At 32.4% G+C, this 20,513-nt stretch overlaps 1 protein-coding gene across 6 annotated transcripts in view; it reads left to right on the plus strand.

Moving 5' to 3' along the window:
* The window catches only part of COP1 (COP1 E3 ubiquitin ligase), a 105,690-nt gene that overhangs the window by 37,331 nt on the left and 47,846 nt on the right, over positions 1-20,513 (plus strand). For 4 of the 6 annotated variants that reach the window (XM_039881413.1, XM_039881418.1, XM_039881417.1 and 1 more), the window contains 3 exons: positions 2,879-2,955; positions 11,301-11,358; positions 19,381-19,495. In XM_039881413.1, coding sequence (XP_039737347.1) covers positions 2,879-2,955; positions 11,301-11,358; positions 19,381-19,495 — 250 coding nt within the window. Of the gene's footprint in view, positions 1-1,102; positions 1,163-2,878; positions 2,956-11,300; positions 11,359-19,380; positions 19,496-20,513 lie in introns of all 6 variants that reach the window. The other 2 variants (XM_039881414.1, XM_039881419.1) reach the window with 2 other exon arrangements.

A 20,513-nucleotide genomic window follows, 5' to 3' on the forward strand; every position in this document is an offset into this window, starting at 1 on the left:
AAAATGCTGAGGATTGGTAAATATTTGAATTAATAAGTTATCAATTATTATTAAGTATGTATTACCACAGAAGAGAGGGTGCTAATGTTAATAAACCTTAAAAGTCTGTTTACCCTTACCATTCATTAAAGAAATGAAAGTTCAGTAATAAGGTACTGCTTTCAAGAAATAGTATAGCGTAGTGGTTAATAGCATGAACTTTGGAGTAAGAAGGCTATCTTGATTTGGACTTCAGTTCCGCCACTTCCTTCCCCAATGACATGGGCAATAAAGTGATCATTTAACCTTTCTGTGTAATAACATCTTGCAATAAGTATTACATAAGTAGTCATTATTGTTATTTTACATTTAAAAATTGGTTCAAGATATACTAGTAATAGAAATTTAAACTTGTATAGTGTTTCTGGAAGGCAGTTTTGTTTTATTTCTTTTTTTCTAATTCCTTTTTAATAATCTTTTAATAAAGTTTGAAATTCAGACTCATATGTTTCAGAATTACAATAGTTTGCCAACAACTTAAATGTGGTGAGCAGGGAATGGTTAAATATATTGTCAAATGTGATTCAATAAAGTGTTTGCATTTTAATGGCATGGAAAAGGTTATAATGCAATAGGTAAGTTATCAAAGATAAAACATTATCTTAAATATGCTTTTAAAAATGCTTAAGAAGGAAATATTGAGATGCTAACTTGTGGTTGCTTTTGGATGGTGGAACCTAACCCTCTGTGAGACTAATTTTTATTTTTAAAATGAGGTTAACGCTTACATGCTGACATTAATTGCTCACAATTAAATGAGGTAATTTGAAAGTTCTTGGAATGTCCTGTATTTTTAAGTCTAATTTTTCATCTTTCATGTTTTTATTATAAAGCCAATCCTTGTTTTAAAGTACAACCTGTGTTTTTTTAAATATTAAGTCTCTACATTTACATTTTAGTGTTGGGACTTGCAGATCTGTTTGGGTGCTGTTTTCATTCCTACAATTTACCATTAGGCCCAGTTTCCTAGGAATCATTTTCCAAATGTGAAGTTGTCTTGTAATCTTGGTGATGCCAGTATAGTTTGGTTTAGGCTTTTTTTTTTTTTCTCTTTTATCTACAGCAACTGGAACAGATTCAGAAGGAGCTAAGTGTTTTGGAAGAAGACATTAAAAGAGTGGAAGTAAGATACAAGAATTTCTCACACCTCTAGCAATTTTTCAGTTTTATAAAATTGTCACTTTTCCTTTAAATTGCTGCATTAAATTTATGGGATTGGTCTTCGTTATATAGAAAAGTACCAGATTTTAACTTTAATTTTAATTGAGAGTGAATTTTTATAGAAAAAGCATCACTTTCTTGATGATAAAATGTGTTCCAAATTTGTTTTCACTGTTTTATTGCCATAATATCAGACATGTTGAAAAAAAAAAAATCAGTTTTCTTGGTATGCCATCATATTAACTTAAATCAACTCCCACAAACCCCTCAGTTCTTACTATTAAAATGACATGTCATGATTCCATTCTTTAATTAAGTAAATAATTTTTTACATATCTAATGTATTCCTAGGTGCTATGCTTAATTTTAAAAAAATATGAGAATACATTACCAAAAATCTAAGATTTTATAGTATGACATAGTTTACTTATAAAATCCATGAGAGGATCTTTGAGAGGCTCATAGGCTATCATGATGTGAGCTTATTGTCTTCATCTGTGCTTATATATGTTTCTTCTGCTGATACATGTTAATTGATGTTGACTTTACTATTTAGTGAAAATTCAGTATCCCATGTGACATTCTTAACTTGTTACAGCTGTATATTTATGTCCCTTCTTTGGCTGTGTGATTGAACTGAGCTTGGATTAGTCAGAAATAAATCTTATTGATTATGTATCTTTGGTGGTATTTTAAAAATTGCAGTTTTTTCATTAATCAAAATGCAGAACATAAAAAAGGAAGCCAGGTTGTCAGTATGATTCAGAGGCAAAATTTATGTAATAATAGTTTATTAGGAGGCCTTTTCCTCTGCGTTAATGATCAGATCTTAGAGTTTAAGTCATTAAACAAAACTAATATTTGAATCAAGAGAAGTGCTACTTTTCTTAATGTTTGCGGAGGACATATTTAAAGCAGAGATTGACCTATTCTGTTCTGTACTTTAGAGAATTGAACCTAATGATTCAGGTGCTATACTGTTGTATTTATCTTAATATTTTTCAGTAGGTCTTCACTGGATCAATGACAGCTAGTTCATTGTTCACATAGTACACTGAACATCTCTTTTAAAATACAGTTGACCCTCGAACAACACAAGTTTGTTGGACCCACTTATATGTGGATTTTTAAAAAATAAATATTGTAAATGTATTTTCCCTTCCTTATGATTTTTTAAATAACTTTTAAAAATCTAGCTTACTTTATTATAAGAATATAGTATATAACACAAGTAACATACAAAATAAATGTTAATTGACTATTTATGTTGTTGGTAAGGCTTCCGATCAGTAGTAGGCTGTTAGCAGTGAAATTCTGGAGGAGTCAAAGTTATACATGAATGGTTGACTGGGTGGGGTGGGGCCAGCATCCTGAACCCCCACTTTGTTCAAGGGTCAACCTTTTTTTTTTTTTTTGGCATTTATGGCTTCCTTAGTGATGGACGATATTAAGGAGTTTCTAGTTCTTTAAGAATGTGTACCATGGAAAAAGCTTAACTTTTTAGATATTCATGAGTTTATACTCTGCAGAGAGGAAGCATTGAGAGAATTGGATGTTGAGACAAAGAAGGACTTATAAAAAACCTGTAGTCTAAAAGGAATATAATATCGTATCTTGTTTTGATTTATACATCTTCTGTTTGGAGCATCTGCTATAACTCAAATAATTGTGCTTTCAGGAAATGAGTGGCTTATACTCTCCTGTCAGTGAGGATAGCACAGTGCCTCAATTTGAAGCCCCTTCTCCATCACACAGGTACAAAGCTTCAAACTCATAATTGCTTAGGATTTATGCTATAAAGTGCACATATAGTACGAGTCCCTGGGAGCCTTTTCCATGTAATGTACAAAACCCCTGAGAAATTACTTTTGGTCATGATCTAGAAATGAGATTCAGATGGCCCATCTGTTTCCTTAATGCTTTGAATTTTCATGCCAGGAACAGTTACTGAGTAGAATAGTGTAATATTATGAATTCACTGTTGGGTTAAAGGTTTGTTGGATTTCTTGAAATAATGGTAGCTTTAAATTTCTTCTGAATTAAAATCAGATGACTTTGAAAAATCTATAATTTGAAGACATGAAATGGTAATATTGTGGGATAATTTGATAAAGTAAAACGTAGGGTATTTTTCATAACTTGTTTAATTTTCTTAGATCACTTTCCCCAGATTTCAAATGAGGGAATTAGAAACATCTGTTAGTTTAGATCTCCCTGGCATTTCCTCATAACTCCGTTATTAATTTAATTAAGTCTTCCTGTCTTTCTGCTCTGTCAGAGCAGGGATTACATTTGTCTTGCTTGTGACCTTTTCCTGGGCTTTAGAACAGTAGTAGTGACTGGCCTCATTCACTAAGTGTTTGTGAAACACAGTGAATGTCTGTGGTCTCTTCTAAAGTTTATTTGACGAAATATGTACTACTTACAATTTGAATTTGAACTTTTTCGTTTGAAATGTTTAAATTAAGAGCATTTTATGTTTTTAACTTGCTAGTCCATTTAGGATAATGGTGCAATGGAAGCTTTTCAGACGAGTAGATTTAGGATAACACGTGGGTTACCAGGCAGTCTTAATGCCAGTACAAGAGATTACACTCGCCTTCACAGCCTGTGTCAGTTCAGGAAAGCTGTTGTGGGTCTGGTTTGGTATGATATGTGGGGAAAGGAGAAAAAGGAATGGGGAATGTTCTAGTTAAAGAGCATTCCTGGGATATTTGCTGTTTTCGCCTTTAACCATTTTATGGAGATCCTTGTGAGTTCTAGTTGATTCTGGGGTTACTTTAGCTGTCTTTAATTCAGCTGGTTTTCCCCATGCTTTATATTCTTTAAAACACTTGAAAATGATTCCGTCTGTGAGCTGCTGTTATTTTTAAGCTTAGCATTCACTTTCTGATATACATGGGATCTTTGTCAATGAGATGTTTATTACGTGAGTGCATGCAGACAAGCAAAAGTTGTCTTATCACAAAATTTTACTAATAAACTGACAATTCCCATTATTCTACCCCTTTCTGTGTAATAGTAGCATGTCTTCCCATCTGTTGTGTCCAGGTCTTTGTTACTCAGTCTCTCACTGCTGGCTTTTATTAACACATGACAATATAGTATTATATTCATGTAATTGGCTCTATTGAATCTCCGATGTGTTAGACACTGTTCTAGATGTTGAATCTAGCTGGCAAAGCCCCCGACTTACCTTTCGGGGGATATATGTGTGGAGGTTAGGGGAGATACTAAATAAGCAAATTCATAATGTAGTAGTAGTACTTAATATATAAGGAGTACCTTAGGAAAAAATACTAGGCGTATTAGGGGTTTGCAGAGGATTCTGTTTTAGTTTGGATAGCCAGGCTTCTTCAAGGAGGTGACATTGAAGGTGACACATGAAAGAAATGTGTAAATATGATTGAAAGTCATAGGAGAGTTTTGAGCAGGATCTGATTTAGATTTTAAAATGTTTGCTGGGGGTTTCCATGTGGAAAGTAGAGAAGAGACTGACTATCTGTGTCCCTTTCAACCCCCTGCCGCTGGAAGCTGGGAGGAAAGTTAGAATTGCAACAGTCCAAAGCTGGGGAGATGATAGGATTAGGATTTTATTGGCCTAGAAGGTGAGAAGTAGTCTTATTATAAAATAGATCTTCTAAAAGATATAGGGTTTTTTGAAATCTATGAAAATGTTATTGGAGAATTGGTAAAATAATATGCAGAGCTATTGTCAAATGAGATTCTGGCAGACTTGAGGCAGGATACCAGTTGAAGGAAAAATGGCAAACATATTTTCTTCAAAAGATGTTTTCTTAAGACAAGGAATTTGAATATTCCTCAAGGTTTGAGAGGGGCACTTGGGAAAAATTATATACCCCTTAAATACTATTGGAAAATTACCCTTAAAATTAAGGTGTGAAATGGAACATGTTGGAAAGACTGTTATGTTATACTATCAGTATTTGATTTTTCTTTATTTTTAAGAAATAGTATAGAGTTGGAGTTATAATGACTTTCCCCCATAATTATTAGCTTTATTATTTAAATGTCAGACAGTTTTTGTTTTTATTCCTCACTGTAATGTTTTGGTTTCTTTTTTAAGCAGCTTTACTTTTTTAAAAGCCTTTTTGTAGATTTGCGTGTTTTTTTCTATAATGAGGACTTTTATATGTCAAGTCACTGAATCTCTTACATAGATTCTGGGTTTATGATTATTATGTGTTTAAATGAAAAGAGAAACAGAAGACAAATAACAGGACCGCCCCCCCAACCATGAAATTTTGTCTTCTGTGTACCATGATTAGCTGTAATTGTCATGCCCTGTCTGTTCTCTTCCTGCCACCTGTTTAGACTCAGTATCACGTGGAGTCTAGCAAGTGGTCTTTTAACTGTCCTGTAGTATAATGCCGGAAATCTGCTCATGTTTCTTTCCTGCTTAAAATTCTAAAGTGGCCTTCCATTGTATGTAAATTGGTTTAGATCCAGCTCTTTTTCTTGGTCTTCTATAATCACTTGTACCCTGCTTACTATTTTTATGCTTTAGAGTTGAATTTAACTCCCAAAACAGGATGTTAGGGTACCTTTATGTATACCGTTCCTTTTGCCTAGAAACTTTCCCTGGATTCATCTCTTAAGTAGCTTCTCCCCAAGGTTAGGTGATTATTAACATCTCTTAAGAAATATCTGCTATACCTGCATGGAGGACTTTTGAACATAAATGATGTAGTTTAATGAAGTTTATATGCCGTATGGGAGAAGTAGTGAAACCAGTTGATTGTTTCATTGCTGGGAGTACAAGGGTTACTTGCCTTAACTATGACCCTATACAATGCAAGGGAGTTGAACTTGATGTCCTAGGTGATGCAGGACATTGAAGAATCTTATAGAATTTTTGAACTAAACAAAAAGAAGCACAGAAAAATTGCATGCAGTAATATAAGGGTGCTTTTCATACATCTGTAATTTCTCATTAAATTGATAGATAATAGAAATGTAGCAAGTTATGAAAACCTTTTTTTGAAACAGTACGGTTTCCTTTATTTGGAATATTAGAAGAATTTATTCGTCGGTCACTCAGCCAGTTTTGGGGGTGTATCAGGCATGTATAAAACACTGTTTTAGGCACTGGGGATACAGCTGTGAATATGAGACCCTAGAACCCTGTTGTCATAGTTACACGGCTTTTGGATAGAAAATCAGTTATTTTGGCACATTAATTCTGATTAAAATTTGGTGTACACAGACTTTCAATTTTGAGAGTTAAAATAATCACAGCCTGGTGAAGGTATTGACATTCCATTTCAATTCTGAAACCTGAGGTATGAATAGGCCAAATTACAAAATGCATGAGTATCAGTCAACACTCTTATTTGAAATGCAGATTTCTGAACCCTATACTCAGATCTAATCATTAGGTCTGAGGTGGATCCCAGAGATTCAAATGCAGGCTTGGGGGATCATACTTTAAAAGTATGTTAACACTGGTTTGGTAGATAGTGAATATGTGTATATTACCGAAATGTTTTGAAATATATCTCTAAATCAAATATGCTTATTTTTTCATAAAAGAAAACTCAGATACTCAACACTAAAGTTTCATAACTACCTTTAACTTATTTCATCTTTTGGGGAGGATGGGATAAAGTTTCTGTTAACTTGATTACTCCCTGCTCTGTAAAATTACATATCCTTTCGGAATGTCTTAAAATACCTCAGGTCAAGTTTGTGGGCTTGGGAAAACCAAAATAGTTAAAATTAAGTCTAGAGGAGAATTGTATTTATTTGCAGAAATTCTAACTATCAGCATAATACAGCATCTGTGTTAGGTGCTATTTCGTAATTTACATGTATTATCCCATATAGCCCGCAGAACAAATGCTGTGTAATAGGTATTTTTTTTATCCTTTTCATTTTGCAGAGGAGGAATTGAGTCATAGAGATGAAGTAATTTGCCCAGCATCACACAGTTAGTACATAACCAGTATTCTAACACAGGCATCCCTATTCTAGAGCATTGGGAAGTGAAAGAGGTTCGGAAATCATCGGAGTTAAAATAAAACATTGAAAAGAAGATAAATAGAAACTTTCAGTTCGAAAATGGTAGGGCAGTGATTCTTCAAAAAGAAAATGTATGTCACTTTGGCAGTCTCACATAAGGATTCTGGGGTTATATTGCTGAGATTCAAGTTTTAACTTCATAGTTTATTAGCCGTTTGTAGGCAAGTTTATTAACCTCTGTATACCTCAGTTTTCTCATTTGTAAGGTAAGCATAATAATACTCGTCATGACTGATAAAATGTGATAGTACATTTAAAGAAATGCTAATGCCTGGCACATTGTATGCCCTCAGTAGGTTTAGCTGCCGCTGTTATTGGTGTTAATAGATAGAATAGTCGCATTGATTTTGGATGATTTGTTTGAATAATTGTGTCAAATGTTAAAGGGTATGAGGAATTAGGAAAAGTCAAACAGAAAGACTGATTTCTAGTATCTCTTAAGGTGCCTGCAAAATTGAGGCCGCAAAACCTAAAAGCAACAAACAAACAGAACAAACAGACTCATGGACATGGACAGTAGACGAGTGCTTATCAGAGGGTTGGGGGCGGTGGGGAGGTTAGACGGGGTAAAAGTGGTCAAATATGTGGTGACAGAAAGAAATCTAACTATGGCGGTGGGGAGGGGGGAAGAAAAAAATTGGGGCCACAAGATTTTTGGTTGTTTAGTGAATGGGATTTACTATTAATTTAAAATTCAACCTTTCAATTTTATGTAAAGGAAATGATACTTGAATCAAGTATCATTTGAATCAAGTATCATTCTCTGTTGTAGCAGAGAAAAAAGCTCTATGTTAAGAGATAGACAGAAAAGCATTGATCTGTTTTTAATAACCAAGAATTATTGTTTTGGTAATCATTAAAATCTATGTTGATTATTATCAGGTTGCATATTGCTTAGTATTTTTGTTTTGAGGTACCGGTTCAATAATTTCATGTAGAATACTAGAAAGGAACAGATTGGCTATAGCTCCATATAATTTATTAGATGTAATTTATTTTTCTCTGTTGTACGTTCATAGTGAAAAAATCATGACAGCAGTTAGTTTAATTTCATCTGTACATGACATTTTTCTTTTGGTTCATTCAGTTTCCCTTATTTATTTAAAAACCTTATATTTTCTTTACCTTCAGTTTTAAATGATCTCGAAGTGCTTTATCTCACTCACAGCTTAAAAAATTTTCTAGCTAATGTTGTCTAGTGATAATTTAAATGTGAATCCTTTTTCAAATGAAAGTCCTGTCTAAAACTAGTCACCTGTTATTTTTATCAAGAATAAAATACTGTTTTCTCTCAGCTACCTACTCATTATAGATATAACTTATATACAAAATGACTTGTCTGTCTTAATTATGAAGTGTATATCTTTGCTTCTTAAAGTGAATAAGTGAGAGTAGTTATCTAACATGTAGCTGCATAACTATGAATTTCCTTTGCAACTTAGTTTAACAGCTGCCCATTTTTCATTTGTTTTTTAGCTAATCTTATTGTCAACAGCACGAACATTAGGAATTTTTAAATTTTATTTTCCCCTTCTTGATTCAAGTATATTGTTTCTAACTCAGTTTTAGGTACTACCCTGAAATGTTTTTCTTGCTCTTGCTATTTATTTTTGATATCTTTATTAAAATTTTATCACTTTATTGACATTTATTTGAAATAATTGATGATTCTCTTTTCTATTTATAGATTGCTGCATGGATTTGAATCCAAACTCTGCTATTTGCTAACTTATTAGTGTTAGTAGATAGATTAGTCACTGATTTTGGGTGATTTGTTAAATATATTATCACTTAGTGCCTGGATTTCCTCACTTGAGAAATGAGAATGAAAATAGTATCTAAGAGTTATGAGGTTTAAATTATTTAGGTCAGTGCGTTGTGCATAGTAAATGCTCAAAAATAATAGCTGTTACTGTTTTTATTGTTGTTATTACCATCTGACGATTGCGGCTAACTCAGAGTTAAGAAGTTAATATAGCACCGAGCTGTAATATCAAGACAACCCAACCCAGTCGGTGCTTTGTCGTGTTCTCTCCTAATGATGTTACTTTATACACATAGACACACACACATGTTCAAAAAGCTGAATTAGAGAGGTTTATTGTTCATATTTCTTCTATTGCAGTCCTAAATGCATTAATAAGTTTTTCTTAATAAAATTAAGACCTGATAAATTTCAAATCCTGCAGATATTAGTAAAATACTGTTTAAAACCTATAATTTCAATATCTCAACAAATTGATGAGTATTTTTAACACATATTTGAAATGTTATCTCACTGTACACACTAATGTATCAATATCATTGTTTAGATTGTAGTCAAAGAAATATGAATTATAACTCCATAAAAATCATATCTAGAAAATGCTCTGTTCTATTGACTTCTAAGTATGCAGCTACATACTTTTATTAATGCTTATACAAGTCCTAGGGGATTGGGTTTTCTTAGTGAAAGTAACAGAGATTTTCAAATACATGGCATCTCCTCATTTTTAGCCCTATTAGTCCCTGGATGGAATATGCTGAAAATAGCATGTGATCTTGTCATACCTGACTCTGTGCAAGAAAGTGAGCGCTGGTTATATTTCATCCAAAGAAACCCATTACAAGATTGTGTTAGTTCTTTACTTTGTAGCATAGGTGCTTAGAATGCTCTTCCTTGTGTAATTAAGTCTTACTATTGAAACAGGAACACAATGAATTAAGATCTATTAATATGTGTTGCTTTTTTTTAAAAGACTGCTGTGAGGACTTCCATCTGATTTTTTTATATTTTTGAAAATGTGAGGTTGAATGTTATAGACTACTTTTATTAATAGCAGGTAAATTTATTGAATTGTTACCATTTTTTGACTTTGGTACTGAGAACTTAACACACATATTTAAATCTCATACCTCTCTGAAGTGTTTTCCTCATTTAATAGATGGAGAAACTAGAGGCCAAGTCATATTAGCAAATTCTCCACAATCATTTAGCTGCTAAGGGTTGAAACTCAAGCTCTGTGCTCTTCAGAGTGCTTTTCATGTTATAACCTTTGAGGTTATTTGAGTACTAAAGTAAAATAATGATTATTTATAAGTGTGTAGAGAGAACTATTGGAATAGTACCCTCAAATGCTTACATTCATTAGGGTAGACAATAATATAAATATTTTTACAGTAGAAATAGGGAAGAAGAGTTTTAAAAAATATAAATAACTGTTGGTTTATCGTGGGTAATATATGTTGTGCCATTGTCAGGTGTTAGTAGTCTTCTGTAGGCTAATTTATTTTGTTTAAAGACAGGGAGGAGACAGGAGTGATGCAGAGATAAGAGAGAAGTGGTATGATAGAGCTAATAGGAAGACAAAAGAGAGTCTGGACTTCCAGAGGTTTTTCTAGGGTTCAGTAGGAGAATGCACAGGATGTAACCAAATAAAAAGAACCAATGCAGGAAGCAAATAATGTTTGACCAGGGCAGAGAAAATTGGTTTATAGATTTCAGATTATGGAAGAAAGATTATTGGTGTTTTACCATTTATTCCATTCCTTTTATAGTTTTCTTTCATGTGAAATAATTACAACATTTTGGAGCTGAAGGGACTCTAGATCATCTAGAGTAAGGTAGTCCCTGCTCATCTCACTTTGCAGATAGGAAATGGAGTGGTTATAAGATCCTTGTCCAAGGGCACATAGCTTATTGCTGCGTAGCACGATATGTTAACCATAGCTTTGGATCGCATGCTTGTGCTCTTTTCCCGGTACTCTTTCCAGACAACTTATTAACCTCTCTAAAACAAAATGGAAACAAATACATCTGTGTATACATTTGTCTTCTGATTATTTTCTATTGACGTTCTTTCATGGTGTGCATGTTTAAGGTGGTAGGGTGAAATATTTACTGAATTTTTTGTTAATGGGTTATGCATTTATTTGACATCTAATTATTGGCAATAAATATTTTCTTTGCTTAGAAATTATAAATACTGGATTTATCTGTGGTATATTTTAGATTTACTTTTTCTGTTGCTAAAATAATGTAAATACTGAAATCACATTTTTCTCTCTTCATTTTGCAGTAGTATTATTGATTCCACAGAATACAGCCAACCTCCAGGTTTCAGTGGCAGTTCTCAGGTAAATGATACAGTTAACAGTACATTTTAGTGGTACCATGAATATAATCATCTGAGTTATAAAATCATAGATTGATTTACTGGGATGTCTTGTCATAATGACAGCTGTTTTGAATACTGTGGTATTGATTAGGACTTGGATAGCTCTGATGCATAATCAGCTATTTATTTGCTCATCAATGATAAGCTTAAAAATTTTTTTTTGACATACTGGTAATGGTAACATCAGACCTTGAGAGGAAGGAAATACCATAAGAGGAAATTATGAATAATCAAGGCTTTGTTTCTGTCATGGGTAAGAAAGTTATAATCTGCTGATGAACTATTCATCATTATGTTGAAACATTAAGCTTTTCTTTGGAAAGTAAACTGTAGGTTTGAGTAGACTATAGCTTTACCTCTCTTCTAATTAATTGTATGATTATTTTGACTTACTCTCTTCATCTGTGACTTGGGAATGCTGATATTTGTCAAATCTAATTTTGAGGCCAGATCTTTGCGCCTTTTTCTTTTTTTGACTTTTTATATTGAAATAATTTCAGACTTAGAGAAAAGTTACAAGAATGGTGAAATGTTTTTATATCCTTTATCCAGATTGTCCAAATGTTAACATTTGATCACATTTGCATTATCATTCTTATTCTGTCTCTTACACATATACACATAGAATTTTTTTGTCTGGATTATTTGAATAAAGCACGAACATAATGTTCCTTTTTCCAGTGTGTATTTCCTTCAAAACAAGGATATTATCTTATGTAATCACAATATAATTTTAAATGCAAGAAGTTGACATTGTTATAGTGGCATTATCTAATTCCTGTATCTTATTCACATTTTACAGATTGTCCTAATATTATTCTTTATAGTAAAAGGAAGAAAATGAGGCATTTTTAAAATGCATGTTCATTTGTATATTCACTTTATGGGATAGTGCAGTTATTTTTATCAAAGTGAAAAGAAAATTTTTTTGGATCGTACAGCTTTTGTTTGTGTTTTTCTTTTCCCATTACTTAGATGACTGTATTACTTTCATGGTTAGTTTGTGTGACTGCTCTACACTTTGGTGTTGTCTTTGTATTCACGCATGTTTTTGGCCTATTCTTTTATAGTGAGTTCATAGACTGGCTCGTATCTACTTCTGAGTAGCCGTGAAAACACCATGCTTGAGTGTAAGGATTAGCATTGATGTACAGCAAAACTATTAGAAATTTTTCATAATTGATTAAAACTTAAACACGGGTGGGTGATTTAAAAATACAGTTCAAGAAGTAATTTAAGTAGTAATAATGGGTAACACTTATTTTGTACTTAATATTCATTGACATTGCTCAAAGTACTTTACATGTATTAACTAATTCTCAGAACTTCACTATGAAATAAGTACTGTTACTATTCTTTTCTATTTTTTTGAGGAAACTGGGGCACAGATAAGTTAAGAAGGTTGTCCAGATTAATGTAACTAGTAAGAGAAGGGAGCTGAGAATTTAACCCAGGCATTATTGTTTCAGAGCCTGTGCTTTTAAATACTCATTTATTCCACTACCGGATTTTTTTGAGTACCTGCTATTTACCAGGCACTGTAGGCTCTGGGGATACATTATTGAACAAAAACAAAACACAAAAACCACAGTTGTAACCAAGCTTCTGCTAGTTGGAGAGCTACTAACAGTAATAAAGGTGGAATACCTTCGAACAGAGAGGAGGTGAGGGAGGAAGTCACATGGTTAACTCTGGGAAGAAGTTCTAGGCAGCAGGACAACCAGCAAATAAGCCCTGAGGCAGGAGCATCATCCAGAAGTCCAGTGTGGCTGGAGAGGAGTGAGCGGGGTGGGTTGGGGGGGGCGGCGGAGAAAAGTAGAAATGTGGCACAAACGTAACAGTGGCCACTGGTGTGTCACTTCCTCAGGCTGTTATAAAGACTTTGGATTTTCCTTTGAATGAGATCAGTTAAACTTGGTCTATAGGTACTTGTCTCACTTCATACTTTGCATCAAAAGATATACATTATTGGTAGTTGTTCCGGAGCGTTTAGAAAAATGGATTGACTACATTCTCTATCAGAATGCCAAATAAATAAATACGTAGTTGGACAGGCAGATAATCGGGAAGAGAGTAAACTAAAGACTCTTCTGAATACCTTTGTGTCAAAGAGTAGTTCTAGATGCCGCTACAAACAAATAATACTAGTGAAAATATTGTGTATCAGAATTATGAAATGTCATCAGAACTGTCCTCAGAAATTTGTCATTAAATATATTCATTTTTAGATAAGAATTAAAGTAAATGAAGTAGGCATTCAACTCAAGAAGCTGGGAAAAACTTAAGATGGTATATTTGGAGAGATAAATAGAGAAAGAGCTCAGATACAGTAAAACGTTTCAATATACAATTGAAATTGGCTATTATAGTGTGGAACAGATTAAATAGTGCTGATGCATACTAATACAAGTGGCATTCTTAATGAAATGTATAATTTTCAATAAAAATAAAATATTTAAATAGATTAAAACAATTATAGAACAATTTGAATAGATCAGTTATTATAACTATTAATTTAATACAATTCCAATAAAAAGAGCCCAAAAATATTTTTTAAGGTTGTGCAGAGACTGTGACCAACTGACTCTAATTCATTGGTAGAATGGATGAGTCATAGGCATAATTACAATGGCATTTACCCACTAAGTTATTAAAATGTATTCTAACTGCTATAACAAAGGAACATAATGAAAATTTAAAAGCCAACTGAAAGGTAATTAAGAGTTTAACCTGTGCTGAAGGTGATCATTGCAGATCAGTGGTGAAGGGGGAGGTTAAGTAATTGGTGTAGTAGCCAGGAAACCATTTGCAGGAAATTTAGCTTTCAATTTTATCACTTACTGTAAGAGTCTAGATCAGTTAAATGATTTAAAATAATAATAGCACTATAGAAATTAATAAAGAAGCTTATATATAAAAAAGCATGATAAACAAAATTTTAAACCCAAACCAGGAAAGGTATTATAAGCATGATAGGTAATTGGTTTAATTGCTTCAAAATAAAAAAAAAAAGCTTTTCATATCAGTTTCATATTTTTGATGAAAATTCCAAATGGAGTAAAATAAAATAGCCAAAGCAGTCTTGAGAAAGAACAAAGTTGGAGGCATCACACTTCCTGATTTCAAACTATATTACAAGGGTACAGTAATCAGAACAGTGTGATCTTGGCATAAAAACACACACACAGACCAATAGAACAGAATAAAGACTCCGGAAATGAGCCCACACATATGTGGTCAATTAATTTATGACAGAGGAGCTGAGAATATGCAATGGGGAAGGACAGTTTCTTCAGTAAATGGTGTTGGGGAAACAGGCCACATGCTTAAGAATGAAACTAGACCACTATGTTATCCCATACACAAAAATTAACTCAGAATGGATTAAAAATTTGAGCTTAAGACCTGAAACTATAAAACTCCTAGAAGAAAACACAGGCAGCTAAGCTCCTTGATGTTCATCTTGGTGATGATATTTTGGATTTGACACTAAGAGCAAATGGATACAGTGGTATATACATGTGGTATGTATATCTGTGACATATTATTCATCCATAAAAAAGGAAATATTGGTATTTGTGACAACATGGTTGGACTTTGAGGTCATTATGTTAAGTGAAATAAGTTGGACAAAGAAAGGCAAATACTGTATGATCTCACTTATGTGTGGAATCCTAAAAAAACAAAAACCAAATCATAGATACAGAGAACAGATTGGTGGCTGCCAGAGGCATGGGCTGCCAGTTGGGCAAAATGAGTGAAGGGGATCAAAAGGTACGAACTCCAGTTATAAAGTAAGTCGTGGGGATGTAATGTACGGCATGGTTATTGTAGTTCATAATAGTGCATTGCAGATTAGAAAGTTGAAAAGACTCATAACAAGAAAAAATTTTTATAACTCTGTAGTGACAGTTATTAACTAGAGTTATATTCGTCCTCACTTTGCAGTATATACAAATATTGAATCATGTTATACACCTGAAACAAATATAATATTATATGTCAATTATACTTCAACTTAAGAAAAGTAATACAAAGTGTTCTTGAGAGAAACTAGATTTCTAAAATCTATGTATGTATGTAGTTTTTGTTGTTGTTGTTGTTTTAAATTACAAGTAATGGTGAAGAATATAATCTTCACCAGTGGTCTTGGTGCCATTTCCTTGATTTTGCTAAGGGACCAGCAATTTTATGCTGACTTTTGCTTTTGCATCTCAAGCGCATGCCCAAGGACAACGAAAATAGCATATAACGTGTTACTGTATTTATGAACATAGTTTTGATCTCATAGATATCTTGAAAGGGTCTGAGAGACCCCCATGTGCCTAAAGACCATACTTTCTGGACCAGGCTTTGTGAAACCACTGTTCTAAATTATGCAGCTTTTCTCTTGAATGCCAGTTGAAAATGCGTGTGTTTAACAGTTAATTTATTTTATTATTTTGCACTTGGTCCTTGATCTTACAACGATTACTTAACTGTGTAAATAATAATGAGGTTTTTATTCAGCATTGTTTAATTTATGAAATTATTTTGGAAGGAAGTGTTATTTATATATTAAATTTACAAATTTCAGTTAACCATACAGAACACTTTCAGCTTCATTTAGAGTAGGGCTCTCTTCTTAGTGGAATTGATGGGGAACTGTGCTGTGGTAACAATTATTTCTTCATTGTACAAACATTGATTTTGTTTATCTTTTAAAGATCTTTTGTATTCTTGGTCATTCGTTTATATTAAGTATGTGAAATGGAATATTTAGTTCTGAGTGTTTTTATTTTCAATTTAATTTCATTCATTAGTAATCAGTTTTTGTTAATTTTATAAAGATTTTTCATAATTTATAGGCTGACATTAAATGATTGTTTTGTGTAATCATCAAGTTTAATTTGCTCTATTATCTTTATGGTATGCTATATACTTTTTTAGCATTATGTGAGTTTTTTACTTTTAGCATTATATGAATTTTTTCCTTTCTTAGTTACCAGGTAAGATATTTATATGCTTCTGTTTTCGCTTTGGTGAGATTTAATTATTTTTGAGTTTGGTAAGTTTGGCTATTTTTCTTTAGAGCTAATCTAGATAAACACGAATGATGAACATTTCTTTTTGATTTCTAGCCATATTTATATCCTACCTATAAATTATAGAGCTTATCCTGCATTTCTGTTCAGTCCGATGATTGGCCTTATGGATTATCCGCAACCAATTTATATTCTCAAAATTCTTATCCCCTCACAGTTAACATATGTCTGTTCATTTATATTAATGTTATTTGTGAATTCAATAATTAAATAAGTGTGGCAGTGAGACAACTGATGTGTATATACCAGCAGTTATGAGGCAACCTGGTTTTGGATGGATTAGAAAGGAATTGCTCTGAATAAATAAATTTAAGAAAAGCTTAGGATAAATATTAGCAAAATAATTATGAAGGGAAAATTAGCTCTAAAATCTGGAAACCAAACCAAATGGTATTTTCAACTACTTGTTTGTTTCACATGTCATATTTCTGACTTTTGTTGTTATAATTATTCTCACATTTCAGACTATGAAGTCTTTGTTTCTTCATGGAACTGATCACTTTTTAAAAAATCTATAGTCTTCCCCTTAGAAATTATAAAAAATATGTTGATACATAAGAAATATATTTTATAAATATGTAAATTAGAAGCATAGTTATAACAAAAGAGACTTATGAACCAGTCATTGTGCTAATTAATTGCTAGAGTGTTAACAGTACCATTCAAGTTACCCATGTGCTTCTAACAGATTTCATCACCTCCTGTCCAGAAGTGGTTACTTTTCTGATATTTGTGTTTATTAATGTCTTGATTTTTTAAAATAGTTTTACCACATATATATGTACCCCTATATTATTCACTTTGGTTATATTTGGATTTTATAAAAATGATACCATAGTATGTAGATTTATGAGATGTGTGTTTTCAGAGTTTCATTCCTGATGTCTGTGGCTATAGTTGATTCATCTTCACTAATTTATAATATTCCATTTTGTTAATATACCACAATTTATCAGTTGTCCAATTTATATTCATTTGATATACTTTTAGGATTTTCGTTTTTGCTTTTAAGGGCATTTTGCATATGTCTCCTGATGCACAGGTGCAAGAGTTTCTCTAGATTTTGTACCCAGGAGAGGAAGTGAGAGCTCTTGGGTGTACATATCAGTGTTTTTGTCTTTTGAGATAGTATCAGTAGTTTTCCAGTCTTTTTATTAATTTAAAACTCTCATCACAGGAGTATATAAGTTCCAGTTTCTCCACATTCTTGTCAGTAATTAGTACTGTTCAATTTCTAAATGATTGCTGCTTTAGTGAGTAATACATAGAATTTAGTTGTGGTTTTAATGCGCATTTTCCTGTCATGCAAGGCCAGTATCTTTTCTTGTGGCCATTCATGTTTTTTCTTTGTGAAATAGCATTTCATGTCTTCTCATTTTTTTTTATTGGTTTTTTTCTTATTTACTTGGAGGAGCCTTTTAAAAAATTGTATTCATGATACTAATAATTCGTTATATCTGTATGGATTATGATCTTCAACAGAATTTCTGTGTCTGTATTCAGTTATGGAAAATTGTCAGTATCAGTTTTTTAAATATTTCTTCTTCAGTCTGTTACTCTTTTTCTGGTTCTCGGAGTATTTGAATCTTACTGTCTTTTCTGTCGCTTGTCTTCTCTTTCAAATTTCTGTCTTTTATCCTTCATTCTGGGTAATTTCTTCAGATCCATCTTCTGTTTTGCAATTCTCTTTTCATTCTCCAAGTCTCCATTCTAGTACTTGTTCTCTTGTAGGTATTTGTCCCCAAGTAGGTATTGTCCTGTACCTCTTTCCCCTTGTCTGCACCCTTATGTTTTGTTTACAGTCACTTCTCTGAGTTCAGCTTCTTGTATAGTTGTTTATCCGTTATGTCCTTGGAAATTATCTTTTTTTCTTGTGATCCAAGCACTGCCTTAAAATGATTATTAGCCTACCATCTAGTTTTAGCAGGGATTCACTTTAGTGTTTGTTCATAGTAGTGCCTTACTCTTTTTTACTCAACACATTTGCAATTGTGGTATAGTTATTGGTGAACTTGTGTCATCTCAAGATCTTATTACGTGGCTTTTCTCTTTATCTGTTTAAATGCCTCAAGCATAACACATAATAACCATTTGTGGAAGAATTGTCTTTTCAGTTAACATGATGTGGTTAATAAAAATAGATGACCCTTGGACAACATGAGGGTACACACGTTTTGAATGTTATATGTATTATATACTGTATTCTTAGAATAAAGTAAGCTAGAAAAAATAAAATGTTATTTAAAAAATTATAAAGAAAATACATTTTCAGTATTTTTTGAAAAAAAAATTTGCGTTTAAGTGGACCCATGCATTTTAAACCCATGTTGTTCAAGGGTCGATTGTATTTTGTTTTCTGTAAAATATATATGCCACTGTAGTTCAGGTTTGTTGTCTTTGTCTCTGTATTTGGTTTAGTTATTCTCATCTAAAATATATATAAAACAATTTAGTGCATATACATCATTGCCCCTTAATCTAATAATTTTAACTTAAATATACTGTACTGTCAAAAACTGTTCTTATTATTCAAAGGGTATAATAGAGATGATGAAAATGTAGTCTTTTGACAATCGTTTTCTAACAATTTCTGCATATTAAAATTCTTAAAATTCTAGATTTTAGAATGGCAGTTATAATGGATTCTATCTTCATTTAATTTAGAGAGTTAAAAGAAGCTTCTCATTTTATTCTTGTAAAATTGGTCTTTAGATCCTATTTTCACTTTAAAACAAAAATTGGAAAATACGGTATAAGAACTGTGGGTTTTAACTCTTTGTAATTATTTTAATGCGATAAACTTTTGTAGTTAGTTATTCAAGCATTTGGATATTCTGCACAGAAAAAGAGTATGGTTCATTCTGAGTTATAAGTGTCTTTTCTTGTTATCACCTTAGACAAAGAAACAGCCTTGGTATAATAGCACATTAGCATCAAGACGAAAACGACTCACTGCTCATTTTGAAGACTTAGAGCAATGTTACTTTTCTACAAGGATGTCTCGTATCTCAGGTATGTATCCAGGACTTCTTAAAACATCTAAAATTTGTATATCAGATCCATTCTAGCTTCTTATGCTGAATTTTTGGCAAGTCCTATCCATAAAACAAAAGTTTGTATTTTAGACGTAGTCCAGCAGAGGATTGTGGAATTTCTTAGAGATCCTGGAGAACATTGCTTTCCCATAGCTTTTTTTGTTCTTTTTCTGTATTTGAGAATTTTTAGGCTCTATATAGTGAGCTATACAAAGTTAGAAAAAATCAGCCATAAATATGTAGCCAGCAAAAATAAATTCCATTCAGTTACCTCCTATTATTTAACATTTATTGTTTTAAGCACAGTCCTCTGCTAAGAATATAAAGATGTAAGAATGGTCCTTACTGTCAATGAGTATAAAATTGTCGGAGAAAGCACCAGGTAAATATTATATGTTATATGAGATAGTATATGTTATATATATGCAAACAGTATTACAAGAATAGAGGAGATTATCCACTAGTAGGTGGGAGTGAAAAAACCAGGCTAAGTTGAAAATGGGAAAATGTAAGAGGAAGTAATCACTGTATAGATTTCAGAAGAGTTGTATTTAATCAATGATAATATTAATTTAAAAGTAAGTAGAGACATATTTAAAGTAGAAGAAATAAATTATGTAAAGAAATGGGTATTTTTTTTTTTTTTTTGCTTTTTGTTAGCCCACTGATCTTTAGCTGTTCTCTGCATCTTTGCTCACCAACCATAGTTTTTTTAAAATTTTTTTTTAGGTGATACATATACTTTACAATGCTTGATATAAGTTGGTGCTCAGTCATTTAATATCATTAGTAGTATACCTGCTCATAGTGAGGGCCGCCAAAGAAAAAAATGTCTGATACTCTATTAGCTGTTAAAAATTTGGCTTTGGTTTTTTCTTGAGTAGGCATATTTATATTATAATGTACACATTGCTTAGATCGGTTGGACAGATTTGCTTCAGGATTGATAGGGGGAGTGGAAATAGATTTACATAACATTTTTCCTGTGAACTAAG

Source organism: Pteropus medius, unplaced genomic scaffold, assembly GCF_902729225.1.
Source record: "Pteropus medius unplaced genomic scaffold, Ma_sr-lr_union100, whole genome shotgun sequence".
NCBI lineage: Eukaryota > Metazoa > Chordata > Mammalia > Chiroptera > Pteropodidae > Pteropus > Pteropus medius.